The following is a 16,208-nucleotide window of genomic DNA, read 5'->3' as shown; positions in this document are numbered from 1 at the left end:
ACCTATAACAGTTATGATGACATGAGCGTTAAGAGTCATTGGGGTCCACCAGTCTAATGACTCACAATTACATGAATTAATTAACTATGAAATGTCGAAAAACAAAAATGGTGGGCCTAATTTTAGCGTTACACAACACTGTCAATATTACTAAACACCAAAATGTACTCTTAATGCTTATATAAATGCACAGAGGCGCGCACAGAAGCACGTATTAATATATATATATATATACATCATAGCTTCAAGAATCGTGCTTTACAGCTATCGGACCATAGTGCGACGTAACTAATATATATATATATATATAGTAACAGGGGAATTTATTCGGTCTTGTAACACGTATACGTCTATATCTGCTCGGCAACTCTGATCTAAGGAATGCCATAAATACGATCAGCTAGTCGACAAACATTTCAATGTTACACAATAATGCAATCCCTATCGCATGTAATATAAGCTGAAGACCGTTGGTCTATACTTTCGAATAACACCACATGCGTATAAAATATTTTTGAATTTCCTCGTTATCTGCGCTCGACTAGACATCTCGCTGACACAAGAAATGAAGTTTGGGCTTATTACGTCGCGTATAAATAGCTTTATAAATAGTAATAGTACGTGACAATTTATCCACTCATGCGATCAAACAACGTCAACTGAACAATTTTATCCAATCGGATAGCGGCCCCCTCTCATTTCGCAAAATCTCCCGCCGCCCTCAGGACTCCACTCACATTCACCCACCTACCGATACACTATGCCGTCATAGACTTTTATAGACTTCATACCGCCAGTGACAACCGTTGATATGTATAGGTGCGTTGGACGATGTGCGGTGACTGGTTGCATTGATTCCATACATGTGCGTTTCAACGACATAACGCATATATAGGATCCATTCGCAACCGCATAGTTCAGAACAAGACGTGTGGGGTTTCGCGATTCTATATGGTATCACATATTTTACATGATACATGATATCATACACGAAGCAATCGTGCCATGTAATATTTCGATCGAGGCATGTCCATCACGCACGTCCTACCAAGAACGAGACAAGGCTGGGTTGCAGTGTCATTATAGCATGCGTACAGATGCAACCGCGAACAGAGTTTATTGCAAAATGTACAACTGGGCAAGATGTAAAATAAAATACAACCACCACCATAGGAGTTTGACAGGTGAGTGAGCACTCGCTTGTCGCTTCCTTATTCTATTTCATTTCCTCCATACATCAATCAGCGCTGACAAGTGACCAGGCATCGATGTGATTTACCCCCAAGTTAAATATGTATCTACGAGGTTGCCTCTGCCAGCAATATCATACAGCCGTCGGATATGTCGGACTATGTGACCGAATAGAATGTGTAAAATTGCCTGTAGCAGCCCAGTTGTGTTGCCTTACTCTTGGCTTGCCTGTCCGTGTGTATAGTGAGTGACTACGGAGCTTAGCCTCTAGTAGCCCAACCTAGTTTTGACCTTTTGTATATTGCGTAATATTGCAATTGATGCGTATCGTGTCCCTTAAAGTATTCGCGTGTGATATTAAAGTGGTTATTTCTGTTGACAGGAAGTTCCCATTTTTCTCGCTTGCCGCCCTACTCCCCTCTTCCTCCTCGCCGTCTCTCTTTGTCTGGCAGGCGTTGGCGGTACTTGGTTCGCAATTTTCGGGGGCTTCGTATGTCGCCTATGACACTCAGCCCGCTCCTCGTCTCGCACCCAATAATTTACTGGGTTTTTCCCTCTACGACCCAAAGTACGTACGCGTCCCTCCATGCTGTGACACGATCGATCACGGCAGGGACTCACCACCATATAGTACGCGCGATGGCAACAAGTAATACGTACAATATAATATCAAGGCTATCGGTTCGAAACAACGTACGATGCCAACTATCTATATACTGTTATTAGTCAGTTACGTACGACATTTAGAAACTCTATAAAGTCCGCAAACTATACGAATATACAGGCGCAATCGCGGAGCTTTACTGCCCACGGCCATATAGAGCGGTACGTGTGTACACACATAGATTAAATACCAGTTATAACATAAGCAAATATGTGACGGAGTTTAGCTCTAGATCCATACACTTTATTCGCGTATGTATATATAAAGCAAGGTGACATCAAGGGGGTTTTAAACAAGAAGTCGGTTAGCAGCGAAACCGCTAATCGTTGATCACAGCCATGGGGAGGGGGTTGCTAATACTCGAAACCGAGCCTCTAATACCAAGTTTTGATGGGATTTCGTTTCTGTTGAACTAGTCATGTACGTAGGTGTACCTGACATTACAAACATTACACTACTCGCTGTTATGAGCGTCATTTTTTGTGCGCGTGAGCATTGTTATTAACGTAACTAAGTTGTTAGGTTCCTATACTCTCTAGTCATACTGGCAAATATTAACATTCTCTCTCCTCTCTCACGCGCGCACTAACTCTCTGTCCCCGCCTCTCTCTCTCTCCCTCTCTCTATCTCTCCTCTCTTTCGCTCCTCGTCTTCCCCCTCTATCTGTTTCCCACGTCTATAGGTAACACTATGTGAACCAAAACTAAAATAAATATATACTTTTTGATGAGGAGGGTGAGAGGGAAGTGGGCACGTGTGGTTACATATTAGTATTCTAAATAAGTGGGCCGTTTATGTCACGCGTGCTCTCAATAACAATCTAAATGCCAAGCACTATAGCTCTCACGTTGGTAACATGTTTTGGTGACCAAGGTTTTTACTGACCTGCTTAGTCGCCCCCCCCCCTCAGCCATGGTGTGCACACATCTGCATGGCTGCGTAGTGTCTACTCAGCCATGATATTGCTTTACTCACGCCTATCTTAAACTTTAAACAACCCTGTCAAAGCCTTCAGACCGGATGATAAGAAGTAAGATATCTTAGCATGAGCTCACGATCCTGTATCGGGCGTAATGCCCCAATGGCGTTTCAAATAGGGAACAAACAGTACCTTGATCGAACAGATTTACACGAGAGCGTGTTCTGTGTTTTCCCAGTCGATATCATGGAGCGGAGATTTACGAATCGCATTCCGGAATCATATCTACTCGTTGGTCGCTAACCAACGGTGAGACGTTACGCCCGCCAAGAGACAAGGCGAGGCAAGGCGCCACGCTGTCGTCTGCAATGTACTTTAAATGCCCAAATTACGATTCCTTGCGTAGAATACCCCCATTAATTCCCACTCCCTGCGGCATGCAACGAATACTTTAATTTAAGATTGGGTATATAAGGACGAAAGTTGCACAGTGAATATATACGCACGTAGACCTACGCACGCGATGACCAAACTCGTTATAGCCGTCACAACGGCTACATTATATATATATATATATATATATATATATTGATTTACGAGTACAAATTTTATCTTGGCCTCTCGATCATCATTCAACATCACAACAATGTCTTGATTAAAAATGTTATCCTTGTATGTCCTATGGCATGTTTCCCATTAATATTTATATCATACATGTTTTTTTTTATTTAAAAATAACTTTTAGTAGGTTATTCGCTATAGCGATTCGTATATTGTTTACATATATTGTATTTACAGGCCCTGTTTGACTCGCACAACTACTACCGCAGAGTAATTTGAATAAATTCGGTCTGTAGTCTAATGTTTTCTAACGTTATCGTAAGACGTCCAGGAACAAACGAAAGAAGGTCATTTGCGATTACTTTCACAGAATCGACAGTAAGCTAGATAATAATTTCGCCTGCTGGTAAAGTCGATTTTACACAAGTCTTGTTGCTACGCCAATGCTGCCACCTTACTACATGTAAATTCAGGACTACTTTATGCACAGATTGCGCGAAGGTAATTGTTAAGACTCATTTTGTTTCTGAAAACGGTGACCTGGATTCGTAGGTGGACGGTGCGCGCGGCACATACTCGGAATCCGGTATTTATTACACACTCACACACACACACACACACACACACACACACACACACACACACACACACACACTCACACACACACACACACACACACACACACACACACACCACACACACACACAGGCGCACACACACAACACACACGCACGCGTTAATAATCCAACATAGAAGAACACCGGCCATTATGGCCGCACAAAGCGTCACCTCCGCTGCACGTACCCACCCATCCATAATGACACGCCGATTGCTGAAAGACATTCCGGCAAAGACGCGATGTAGCGATTGATACTCGGCAGCGGAGGCATTAGGCTTCAGCGCGCAGGACTTGACATCGATGGTGCGCAAACTGTACACGAGTCGAGCCGGGGATATCGCCACTCCATCACCGTGTACATTAGGTAAGGATATGCTCATTTATGATTTGTCGAATTGGTCGTAATCGCTGATTGAATTAGACCTCTTCACATTTTCGGCAACGCCCACGCACGCCACACACACACACACACATACACCACACACACACACACACGACACATGCACGCACGCACGCACGCAACGCACGCACAGCCAGCGGCCACGCACGCAAGCACGCACGCACGCACAACACACACACACACACACCACACACACACACACACACACACACAACACAACACACATACTATAGATATATATAACATATATATCGGCATAAAAAGTATTATATATATATATATATATATATCATGATATATATATAATATATATATATATATATATAATATATAAATGTGTGGTGGGTGGGTGTCCTCGCTGTGCGCTGTGCTTTACTTTGTGTTGTGTGTGTGGTGTGCTGTGTGTGTGTTGTGTAGGTTGTGCGAACCTAGTGATGTGTGAATGGGTGTGCTGTGATGTGTGTGTCGTGTGTAGTGGTGGTGCCGTGTGCGTCGGTGCGTAGGTTGAGTTTGTTGTGTGTGTGTGTGTTGTTGTTGTTGTGTGTGTGTGTGTGTGTGTGTGTGTGTGTGTGTGTGTGTGTGTGTGTGTGTGTGTGTGTGTGTGTGTGTGTGTGTGTGTGTGTGTGTGTGTGTGTGTGTGCCGCCGTTAGTCGCACTGATTGGCCTAGTCAGTCCACCTTTCTTCAGATGCATCAAAGTATCAGTTCGACACAATAAGGCGCTGCTTAGTAATGGCGGCTAGCATTTGCTTATGAAGCATTCAAACATTGATATTTGCGTCAACATATCATGGGCAAAATGCTCGTATGATGTGATATCAAATGGTTCACATTTCACAAGTACGGCTCTCAACGTAGAGACAACTATGGAATTGATAGAAATTTGGGCGATGCGATGCAAGTATCACGTTTTGGGTCTAATTCGCGACACCTAATAACCACAGGGTATTCTCATCACAGTCCCGGACAGCGCAAACCATGCATGTCAGTTCGACAGCGTTCTTACACGCCGGTTATGTTGTCATGGGTTCTATAACGCGCCCCTGCAGTGCGTTAGCACCACGCACGGGTACAGGACGGTAGCACGTGTCTGCCTAAGGCCTACGTTCATGCTCTCTTTTTCCTTCAGATTCCCCCACTCACGTTAATTTAACCAGATGTACGTCGTGCTGGAGGGAATACAGCTCCGCATTCGTCCTATTCTCGCGAAGAGGTTCTGTTGTGGAGCTCAACTGCTATTTTCACCGGACTCTCGCCAATTCTCCTTTTAGAGAGCCCGAAAAACATGAAAGAATTAGCCTCTAATTGGCGTCATGCTCTGCGCGGTTATTCCGTATTGTCATGGTAGTCGCCGTACGCCAACAAGCACGCATACCCTTCTGTCAGATGCCGTCAACGCTCTATCGTGGCACATGCAACTCATAACGCACTTAGCAAGACTTCCGCGGGCGGAAATGTGTGCAGGTCTGTACATAGTGCTGAAACCGATTGACAGGCCTGGTTCAGTGTTAGCTACCGAAATTGATAAAGACGACGGAAATTTTATTGTATGGGATAAAATCAGGAGATTTTATGAAGGAAATCTCCTGATAAAATACGATAAAGTCGCAACGCGTCATATAAAATCGAGATGTCGCCACGGTACAGGCCACAATGAAGCAACATTTATGAAATAGAATCTTTACACACGTAAAAACTACATCGTTAAATTCATAGATATGTGCTGTTTCACGTAGGGGCACTCTAGTGCTTGGCAGAGACATTCTATACGATCTCTTAGAGAACGTGCGTGTTATTAAGAAACAAGTATCGTTGTAGGCGTGTAGGTCATTAATTGCAAGTAGTCTGCCAGATTATCAGCCAGTAAACAAGTATGTTCTAGTGTTATTATTATCGTCGAGCTATTAGAAAACGCCGGTAATACGGAAACGGAAATGCAATCGGAAACAAGTGCTTTGACGAGTACTAATACAATAAACGTTCAATCCGAAGTTCCCAAAGGCTTCAGTTCAATTGTTTCCTTATATGCATCGTCACTGTTTGCAATACCAACGCCAGCTGATAAACTGTCCTTCGACTTTCGCATTTCATCCATAAGTTGTTTGTTAGCCGACATACACAGGTTTCTTCTCTCATCTGCGAGCTGGGTACCGTTGGTTCCAACCTGACCGTCTCCCTGTAGTCGGGGTCGCGTCACGCTGCTGGTGACGTCATGATAGCCAACACTATGGCTCTCGCTCATGTGCGACATCCGCGTTCTCATCGTGCTGCTGCCTCCGCTGTAAAGCTCCTTGCAGTCGCGTCGCCAGACTCGTTGCAGGTTTCGACAGAGGTTGCCGCTGAATGCCATGTAGATCCAGGGATTTGTGCACGAGTTAAGGCTACCCAACAGTGTGAGGATAGTCAGGCCAGTATCTGAAAACAACGTGATAATGTGTAATTGGCATGAGTGTATTACATGTCTAGACCAGTTATATCTATTTACCGTGATACTGCTCGGCTCGAGGCCGAGAAGAAATAGAACTATGCTAAGCATTTTATTTTGAGGATTACAATAACATACGCTTAATTTGTCCATATTAAGTCGAAATCTCGGGCCCAATCGTAAATTGCGTTTTTTTACTTCCACTCATTGATTCATATCCTTGAAAACATAGCACTCGGCCAAAAGTTTTTCTGAAGCAAACTTGACTGGTTTATGCACGTATGTTACGATTTCAAATTTATATCAAATACAGGGCATCATCGCGCATTTATGTCACAGAGTGAGTATTGGGAGGGAAAGTAAACAAAATTGTTCGTTATTTAGCATTCCTAGCTCGTCTTAATTAGAAATGCTTGATCTGTGAAGTAAACTAACATGTAACAAAAATGGCTCGAAAAAAAAAAAAATTGCTATATCCATGTTGCAATAAGATAGTGTTATAATTCCACAATGGAATCGATGTTTAAATCGGACGCTGCAATAGTTAGTCGGTACTCGATGCAATGTGCTTGCTTCTGTTAGCTGCTACAAAAATACACTCACTCACAACGCAGGCGTCGGTGCAGAGTGTTTCGTAGTTCGTTTCTTAACACACATTTCCAGAGTCGTTTTCTATTTATACGACAATATATCGACTATGGTACAAAGACGTGGACAGCCTCTGTACCGATTGATATAATTCCGTGAAAACAATTGTGCGTCTATTTAAGAAAGGAATATTTCAACGGAAACGTTATGCGAATTCTCATCGGGGCTTTGTATTATAATGCCATGATACATTTTTACGGTCCGTCTAGTTGTACAGCCGACAGCCGTATTTACTTTAAAAAATGGAAACAATACGCGCAGTGCACCCAGAAGGTTTAATAGTTATCCCACAAGAATAATAAAAATTCAGCGGAATGAAGACAGTATGAAGTCGAAGTCATGACGCGAAGCTGATAAACCCATTTTCAATCAATCATTCGCAGCTATAAATATTAGCTATATCATATCTCCGATGTTCCATAGCTAGTTCTAGCTTGACTGAATTTACTGCAGAAAAACCGAATCTGATAAGAGGATTACTATATTCGTCGTTATTTATAATCAAAAATTGTCGGACACACGCGAGCAATTAATTCATTGATCGGGTTTGCTTCAAACGTACAATTAGAATTGGCCACGTGCGAGTTTGGCATGATATAAAACCAAAGCGCCGGTGAATTATTACACACACGCACACACGCACACACGCACACGCACGCACACACACGCACAAACGCTCGCAAACGAACACACACACACACACACACAAACACACAAACACACACACACACACACACACACACACACACACACACACACACACACACACACACACATAGGCGAGAGCGAGAGCAGCAGACGTGGTACGTCACAGATACGCGTTGAGTAAAGCTCCCTACGACGCTACGATCGACGCGTTCTGCACAGCCTCGCTAAAAAAATTTGAATTCTATACAAACGCGTGTGGAAGCCCTGTATAGATGCACATAGTTTATTTTCGCGCGCCATCAGACCGGATACAACACAAGGCGATTACAACACAAGCCGTCTGCACCGCCACACACATACACACAGACAGACACGCGCATACACGCACATACGCACGGATGCGCACACGCACACATACACACATACACATACACACACACACACACACACACACACACACACACACACACACACACACACACACACACACACACACACACACACACACACAAACAAACAACAAACATACACACATCAATTAATACGAGGATTTGCTGCGATTTACTTCACAATATGTGCGCTCATTACATTACCATGTTTCCAGCCGCAAAAATTAGCGTTTTCCGTTGCCTAATAGTTCCTACTTAAAACATTGAGTCGATAATTATATACTAAGGCCTTCTTCCTTCTTCTATAATGTTCCCCACCCACCCGTAACCTCTTATCTTTTACTATGATCATGTATTGTTTGAGCCATTTCTTTATCACTGAGTTTGGCCATGAAGAGGAAGTTATTACCAAACAGCACTACCATGCAAAAACATTCCCCTTGTCCGCTAATGTGCGCATGTAAAAAATTTACCGCGTGATGTGCATGTTCGTTAATCAATTTCACTATATTTTACTATAACACATCAAATCAGTTCAGACGACCATTTGCTAAGCTATTGCAGCAAAAGAGTAATTTAGTATTACTGTAAAGTGTATGAAATAAAGATGGCTCGCCCCTTAGCTAATCCAACAAATTTTTAATAAATCACAGTTATATCCATAAAATAAATTATAAATTGAATTACTAGTGTATTTTCTAGCGTTTAAAAACCTTTAAAGCGAGAAATATGCCCATAACACTTAAATAAAATGCCGCAGTGCGAAAATCGCGTTTTAGTTCTCGATTGTAGACTCTCTTATTTAATTTGCGCATCCGATAGCTGCGACACTTTTCTGAAAAAGAATTATAGGGCGGCATATAGAAAATGATGGCGTTGCTAATCAAATGACTTGAAAAACTTAGTCCACTTCAATAATACTTTAATCCGTAACCATTCTCCATTCTTATGTACCTGCCACACATGTAAGGGTAAACATATGCACGAAACCTGAAAAACAACCTTAACGCGGGAAGGCCACGATTTAAGTGGCAAGGGGCACCTTAAGTGAATTTTTCACTGCCAACATATATTTATGTAGCGGCCATTACGCATCTCGCAATAAGCTATTCGCTGCCGACACGTCGGGCAACAGACAGGGCGTATATACGGCTCTACGTCGAGTCAATCCAGCATACATGCAGCGATGAATACCAGCTGCAGTGACATTTGTCGTACATTGGACTCTGTCGGGTTTACTGAGCAGCAATAAATCCTATGGGGTCTGCTGTTGACATACTGCGTCTATGCATGTGCTGACCATTATTCTTCACGGCTTCCGAGGCGGCAGAAATACGTTCCGTAATAAAGAACAGCATTGGGATAGCATTTTGGCGAGACAAAATATCTGGACCGAAGGGCAATGGTCAGCGGTCAGGGACTTCGTGCATGGGCGGCCATGATTGAATACAGCGCTTACACTAACGACCAGACCGATGGACGAACGATTTCAACGTGCACTTCTAACGCCGCGCCGAGAAGGCAAGTATTAACAGAAGGCGTATATCAACAGAGGTTTCAGAAGGTAATCATTATCTCGTTGAGCCTATGTAGTCTTGGCTAAACCTTCGGGGGCTTCATGAGTTAATGCCTCTTAGAAGGCAGCAGTATGCGAGCACAATCACAGTAGCTTCCCCTTTGATAACGGCTTCTCGATTCCTCTGCTTTTTTGTCTCCGGTCGGCTAGCCAGCCGTGCCTGCACCCGCTCTCTCCAATATTTCTGCACGTAAAGCTCTAGGCCATATAGTGGCCCATATGACTATTATATGGGCATGCAGCTATCATCTCCCGCGATATCAGTGAAATAACCAGAGTTGGTGACAATCAAGTCCGCAGCCTTTAGTGAAGAATTTGATGGCCATTTGGGCTACAATAATGGACTTTACTCCGCATCGAGTACGGCGAAACGTGCGGATCAGCTGCAGTGGCCGGCTCTCGCGAGTTCACGCGATATCTGGGAGCGTCCGCTTGCCAGGCAATAAACTTGAGATGTACACACTGCATCGGAACTGACACGTCCATGAGTCACGTGCTCTCTCAACTCACATGCTGCTACTCTGGCCGCGCTCTAGTGTTTTACGCGGCATCGGCTTTTGGCAAGAATTTCTCGATAGGACAGCGTTCGCGTTCCCGTCGGATATGAAATTGAACACGAAATTGTGCAACAGACGGGAATTGCTCCTCGCGAGCTGAAATAATGGAAATGATATTTCTAGTATTAGCTGTGTACAATATCGACTAAAATCTGTTAGAGTGCTGAAGGGCGAAGGCGTGCGACGCGGTAAATATAGCTGTCGTATTTATGGCGCCGTGTAACATCTTTCTATCGATACAGTGACGTAGCTATTCTAGCGATCTTGAGATTGCGTTAATAAGTACATTGTAAACGACGACTATAAAAGTAATAGAACCTCAGGAAATTTAATATATTTATTAGGTTGACAGGTTGTGTGCAAGTATGACGTAGGGTGATAAGGTTTAATTGTATCTTTTAATTCAAATTATATACGTTATTTCCGATTACATGCCATGTTAACTTTGTATACTACTACAATTACTACTGCTACGATGGCAGCCATTTAATTTAGAGCTATAGAATAGATTATGAAGATTATATATAGAGAAAGGGGGGTGGATTGGGAATAGATGGCATGAATGGTATGGCATGCGATCGATGGTCCTGGATGGATTGAATGAATGGATGGATGGATGATGGAATGGATGGATGGATGGATGGCATGGATGGATGGATCATGGAATGATGGATGGATGGATGGATGGTATGGATGGTATGGATGGATGGTAAGGATGGATGATGGATGATGGTTGGAATTGGATGGATGGCATGGATGCGATGGATGGATGGATGGCATGGATGGATGATGGATGGATGGCATGGATGGCGATGCATGATGGATGCATGATGGCATGGATGGATGGATGGATGGATGGATGGATGATGGATGGATTGGGATGGATGGATGGATGGATGGATGGATGGATGGATGGTGCGGATGCGATGGATGGAGGATGGATGGATGGTATGGATGCGAATGGGATGGATTCGCCCGCATGGATGCGATGGCATGGATGGATAGATGGATGGATAAATGAATGATGGATGGATTGGATGGGAATGGATGGGTATGGATAGATGAATGGAAATGGTAGGATGATGGATGGATTGATGAATCGATGGGATGGAATTGGCATGCGCATGGGATGGCCCCGATGAGTGGGGGATGGGATGCTGATGGATCGCCCGATGGGATGGGATGCGGATGGTATGGATGATTGGATCGGCCAGTGGGCATGGGGGATGCGGCCCATGGATGGGGGATGGATGGCATGCGCAGGCCCCATGGGCAAAGGATGGATTGGGCATGGATGGGATGTTAGGATGCATTGGGTATGGATGGCATGGATGTGGATGGGGCCATGCATGGATGGATGGCAGATGGGGATGGGATGGGATGGATGGGATGGGATGGATGGCATGGGGATGGCATGTTATGGAATGGATGGATGGATCGGCATGATGGATGGATTGGATGATGATGGCATGGAATGGATGGATTGGATGGATGCGATGGCATGGATGGATGATGGGGAGGATGCATGGTGAATGGTATGATGGATGCGATGGATCGGTTATGGGGATGGATGATGGGATGGATGGGATGGATGGATAGATTGCTATGGATGGATGGATGGATGGATGGAGAAATGGCATGCGATGGAGGATGGATGCGATGGATGGTATGGGAATGGATGGGGTCATGCGATGGATGGATGGCATGGATGGATGGATGGAATGGTTGATGGTATGGATGATGCGTGGATGGGATGGCATCGGTATGGATGATGGATGGTATTGGTATGATGGATTCGGGATCGGATGGTATGGATGGATGGATGCGATGGATGCATGGTTATGGATGATGGTATGGATGGATGGATGGATGTATGGAATTATGGATGGATGATGGATGGAATGGTATGGATGGATGGATTGGTGGTGGATGGCATGGATGGAATGATGTGGATAAATGGGATGGCATGGATAGATACGATGGATTGGATGGATGGATAGATAGAATGGATATCGCATGCTTACAGATTTGTTCTAACTAATTATTAATTAATTATTTTTTATTCTAATTAATTAAGTGGACAATAGGTGTTAAAACATTGCGCACTGGTGACGGTATCTATCGCGCATAGCACAGTGCCGCCCGCAACCTGCCCATTTTATAAACGCAATTATAAAACCTACTAATTGAAGCTATTATCATAATGTTGTGCATGTCATCTGCTTTTACGCTAGCCAAATGCAGATTGTCTCGAAAGGGGATATTAAAAAATCTGAACAACGACCTTTAACAAAAGACTACCAAAACTAAGAAAAGAATTAGCTAATACGCCTTTGTGCCTATACAGTGTGCGCGTTCGGAGGAATGGCGGCTTATATCTCTCAGAAAGTAGATGTCGCGCGTTGCCGTGAAATGCAAGCCATATAAAGCTGCAGCTAATCACCGGTCAATGGTGCGCGGTCGAACTTACGTTTTTAACGCCGCTTTCCCGCTCCACTACCGGCTTGAAATTTTTAATCAGTCTCGACTCAGATACTCGTCATTCAAGTAAGTACATGTATATTTCTCAGCCAGAATTCTAAAGAATGTGCTTAGCATATTTGAATTTCATTCAAAAACGTAATGACAGGAAAAACTGGACTGAATAGAAACAAAAACGTGCCAGGAATCGTATTATGTTTAATGATATCAGGTTACAGTCACTTAGCAAAGTTTTCCGGTCTAGTAACGACTTTTGTCAATAATGCAGATCCTTTATTCTGTTATTTTATTATTGTATTGCCTTTGCTGCAATAATACATTAATTGTCATTTTAATAAGCGCAAACCGTGAATGATATTTCTTCTTATAACATAATTAATTTATGTCAATTTTATATAAAGACCATTATACTTATAATGCACTCACACAATCTTTTTTTATTTATTTAGGTAGTCTTTCTGGCCATGAATGTTATACGGGCATTGTCCACAACGTATTAAAATAGATTGCCCTATATAACAAGATAGGGTCCATTTCGTCACTGCGCTCGACAACAAGGTCGATTATAATAATATATATATATATATATATTATATATATATATGGAATAAACCCACGGCTGCAATGACTGAGTTAGTGCGCACTAGCTAGATGATTGAGTTAGTGCTAGTTTCATTACACTCACTTATAGTACTTTCAGGCTAACTAACGATGACCCGGCGGCCCTAGCGAGTCGAGTGAATATATGTCAGCGCATACTAGATAGAAAGTGTAACCTCAGTGCAGCCAACCAGACTAAGCAGTTTTATTCGTAGGTCTTGTCTGATTCTGTCTTGGAAAGCGTAGATATCGGCTGTGCGTCATTTCTAGTAGACTCTAGTTTATTAGATTTCAACGATATTTCGATGAAAACCCGCACGTTTGATCTGTAACCCGATATAGGCGGCCATAGTCTGTAGGTTTGTGCAGACACATTACATCTCTCACACATACACACATACACGCACACACATACAGGCGCACTCACACACGCACACACACCCGCACACACACGCACAAACACACTCACACACACACAAAGACGCACACACGCACGTATGCATGTACGTACGCACGCACGAAACACGCAAACGCCCGCAAGCACGCACGTACGCGCTCACACGCACTCACGCACGCGCGCGCATATATACAACATATATTACGGAGAATTCATTTCTGAATTTACGCATTGGCGCAATTCCAATCTAAAACGCGGTTGAGCACAGGCCAGTTGTTTTGCGACATCCCTAACTGAAAAGAGGCGATTAGAATTTTGAGAGGCTCCAGCTATTGATTGATTAGGTAACGTGAGTTGTGCGTGCGTTTCATGGGCATTCACGTTAATGTGTTTGGTCGATCAATTTGCATGGACATCTGCTTGCAACGAACGATTAAGCTACGCCGTACCCCGTCCACATGTCTGTCTATACGCACACTGGTTATAGCAAACAAATAACCGCTAACCGGTAAACCGACAGATGAGTCGCAGACGATGAGTGCATGACGGCTGACACTACGATTACATGGGGGAAGAGTATGATGTTCGAATGATGCAGCTCACTGTGATGCTGCGATGAACGCATCAACATTGTCAGTACAACACGGCATCGCGATGACGTCATCGATGATCATGCGAGAGATAGAGTGCGTGCTGCGTGGGTCATCACGATCGGATTTCTTGAGAAATTCCCTAACCGGCGAAGCGATTTTTTAACGGATACTGAAAATCCATGAAGTAACAAGAGCAATCGGAGATGGCAAACCTCCGCCACAGCGTAACAGTTCCCCCATCTTGCTGGTACACCCAATATAGTTTGATGAAATTTTCAGAAATTTGAAAAAAAAAGAAAAAACAGATCATGAGGATTTTTTTGATGAATTTTGAATGCGTCCGAAGTCTTTCCCACAAAAAAATCTTTGTTCCAGATCTGGATCCGGATCACCACCAAAATCTAATCGATTGGTTCTTGGCCCAAGACTAACCCGTCGCAAAAATTTCATCAAAATCCGTCCGTAACCTTTTGAGATATCCTGTTGACAGAAAAACAAACCAACTAACAGGGGCGAAAACATAACCGCCTTGGCGGAGGTAATAACATAACCGCCTGTCGCCGTGATAATCAGCCTATAATAATTTACATGTATTTACACGGTTTGCAGGAACAGCGGCAGCGAAGTTTATACATTAAGGTGAGGTTAAGTCATCAACAAATTAACATAATAATGACATTGAACACATACAGTGAAATGTTTTGAAAAGTGTCGAGAAGACTGTCACCTTGACGACAGGAAACTGAATAATAGCTATACATCCGGTTAAGATCCCTCCCGACCATGTAGAGATTTCTCGGAGTTAGTTGTTGGTTACGCTAGACACGTTAGTTGCTATATGGTCTAGGCAGCTCACTCATTTGTGACGTGTAACTAAAATACTGGATAAACTGAAAGAACGTTGAATAAATAGCTCACTCTGTATACGTTTGACATCAAGTTATCGTCGCTGATACATCATCGCCCCGTTTCCGTAAACCAATTTACTTGAAAAGATAACTGTCATGGCAGCGTGATATTTGTACATTAAACAACTCGGTTCAAAAAACTAATCCACAGTAAGGTTACGTACCGGGTAATAAATCGTTATGGCGCAGATAGTTTCTAACACCATCAATCATAGTGGTTCTCTGTCTAATATTCGCTTTAACGGTAGGAAGCTGACGTTATTAAGGGGCATTAACCTCGAGAGTGACAACGCCCATGTTTACATTTCACGGAAAGCGTTTGTTTTAAAGGGACCACTAGACCATGGTAATTTTGCATCGATTTTAAACTAGTTTTAAATACTGAGCTATTCACAGTGCCGGCAACAATGAAGCGCAATCAAAGCGTACATGTTATGTAAATAATAGCATGTCTTATAGAAATGCAAGTATTGATTTTAATGATAATTCTGAGGTTTTGCACCACTGTCAGCTCATTATAAATCTATTGAGCATAGAAATAGAAGAATCCATGTGATATCTATCTATCTATCGATCTATCTATCTATCTATCTATCTATCTATCTATCTATCTATCTATCTATCTATCTATCT

The 16,208-nt window shown here is 43.1% G+C and overlaps 1 protein-coding gene across 1 annotated transcript in view; it reads right to left on the bottom strand.

Moving 5' to 3' along the window:
• Nucleotides 1–6,334: 6,334 nt before the first annotated feature.
• Nucleotides 6,335–16,208, bottom strand: part of LOC106810499 (cephalotocin receptor 2-like) — a 24,942-nt gene continuing 15,068 nt past the window's right edge. The window contains exon 2 of the mRNA XM_014813882.1: nucleotides 6,335–6,768. Coding sequence (XP_014669368.1) covers nucleotides 6,335–6,768 — 434 coding nt within the window. The remainder of the gene's footprint in view (nucleotides 6,769–16,208) is intronic.

Source organism: Priapulus caudatus, unplaced genomic scaffold (assembly GCF_000485595.1).
Source record: "Priapulus caudatus unplaced genomic scaffold, Priapulus_caudatus-5.0.1 Scaffold17, whole genome shotgun sequence".
In the NCBI taxonomy this organism is placed as follows: Eukaryota; Metazoa; Priapulida; class Priapulimorpha; order Priapulimorphida; family Priapulidae; genus Priapulus; species Priapulus caudatus.
This window is presented reverse-complemented; position numbering and strand designations above follow the sequence as displayed.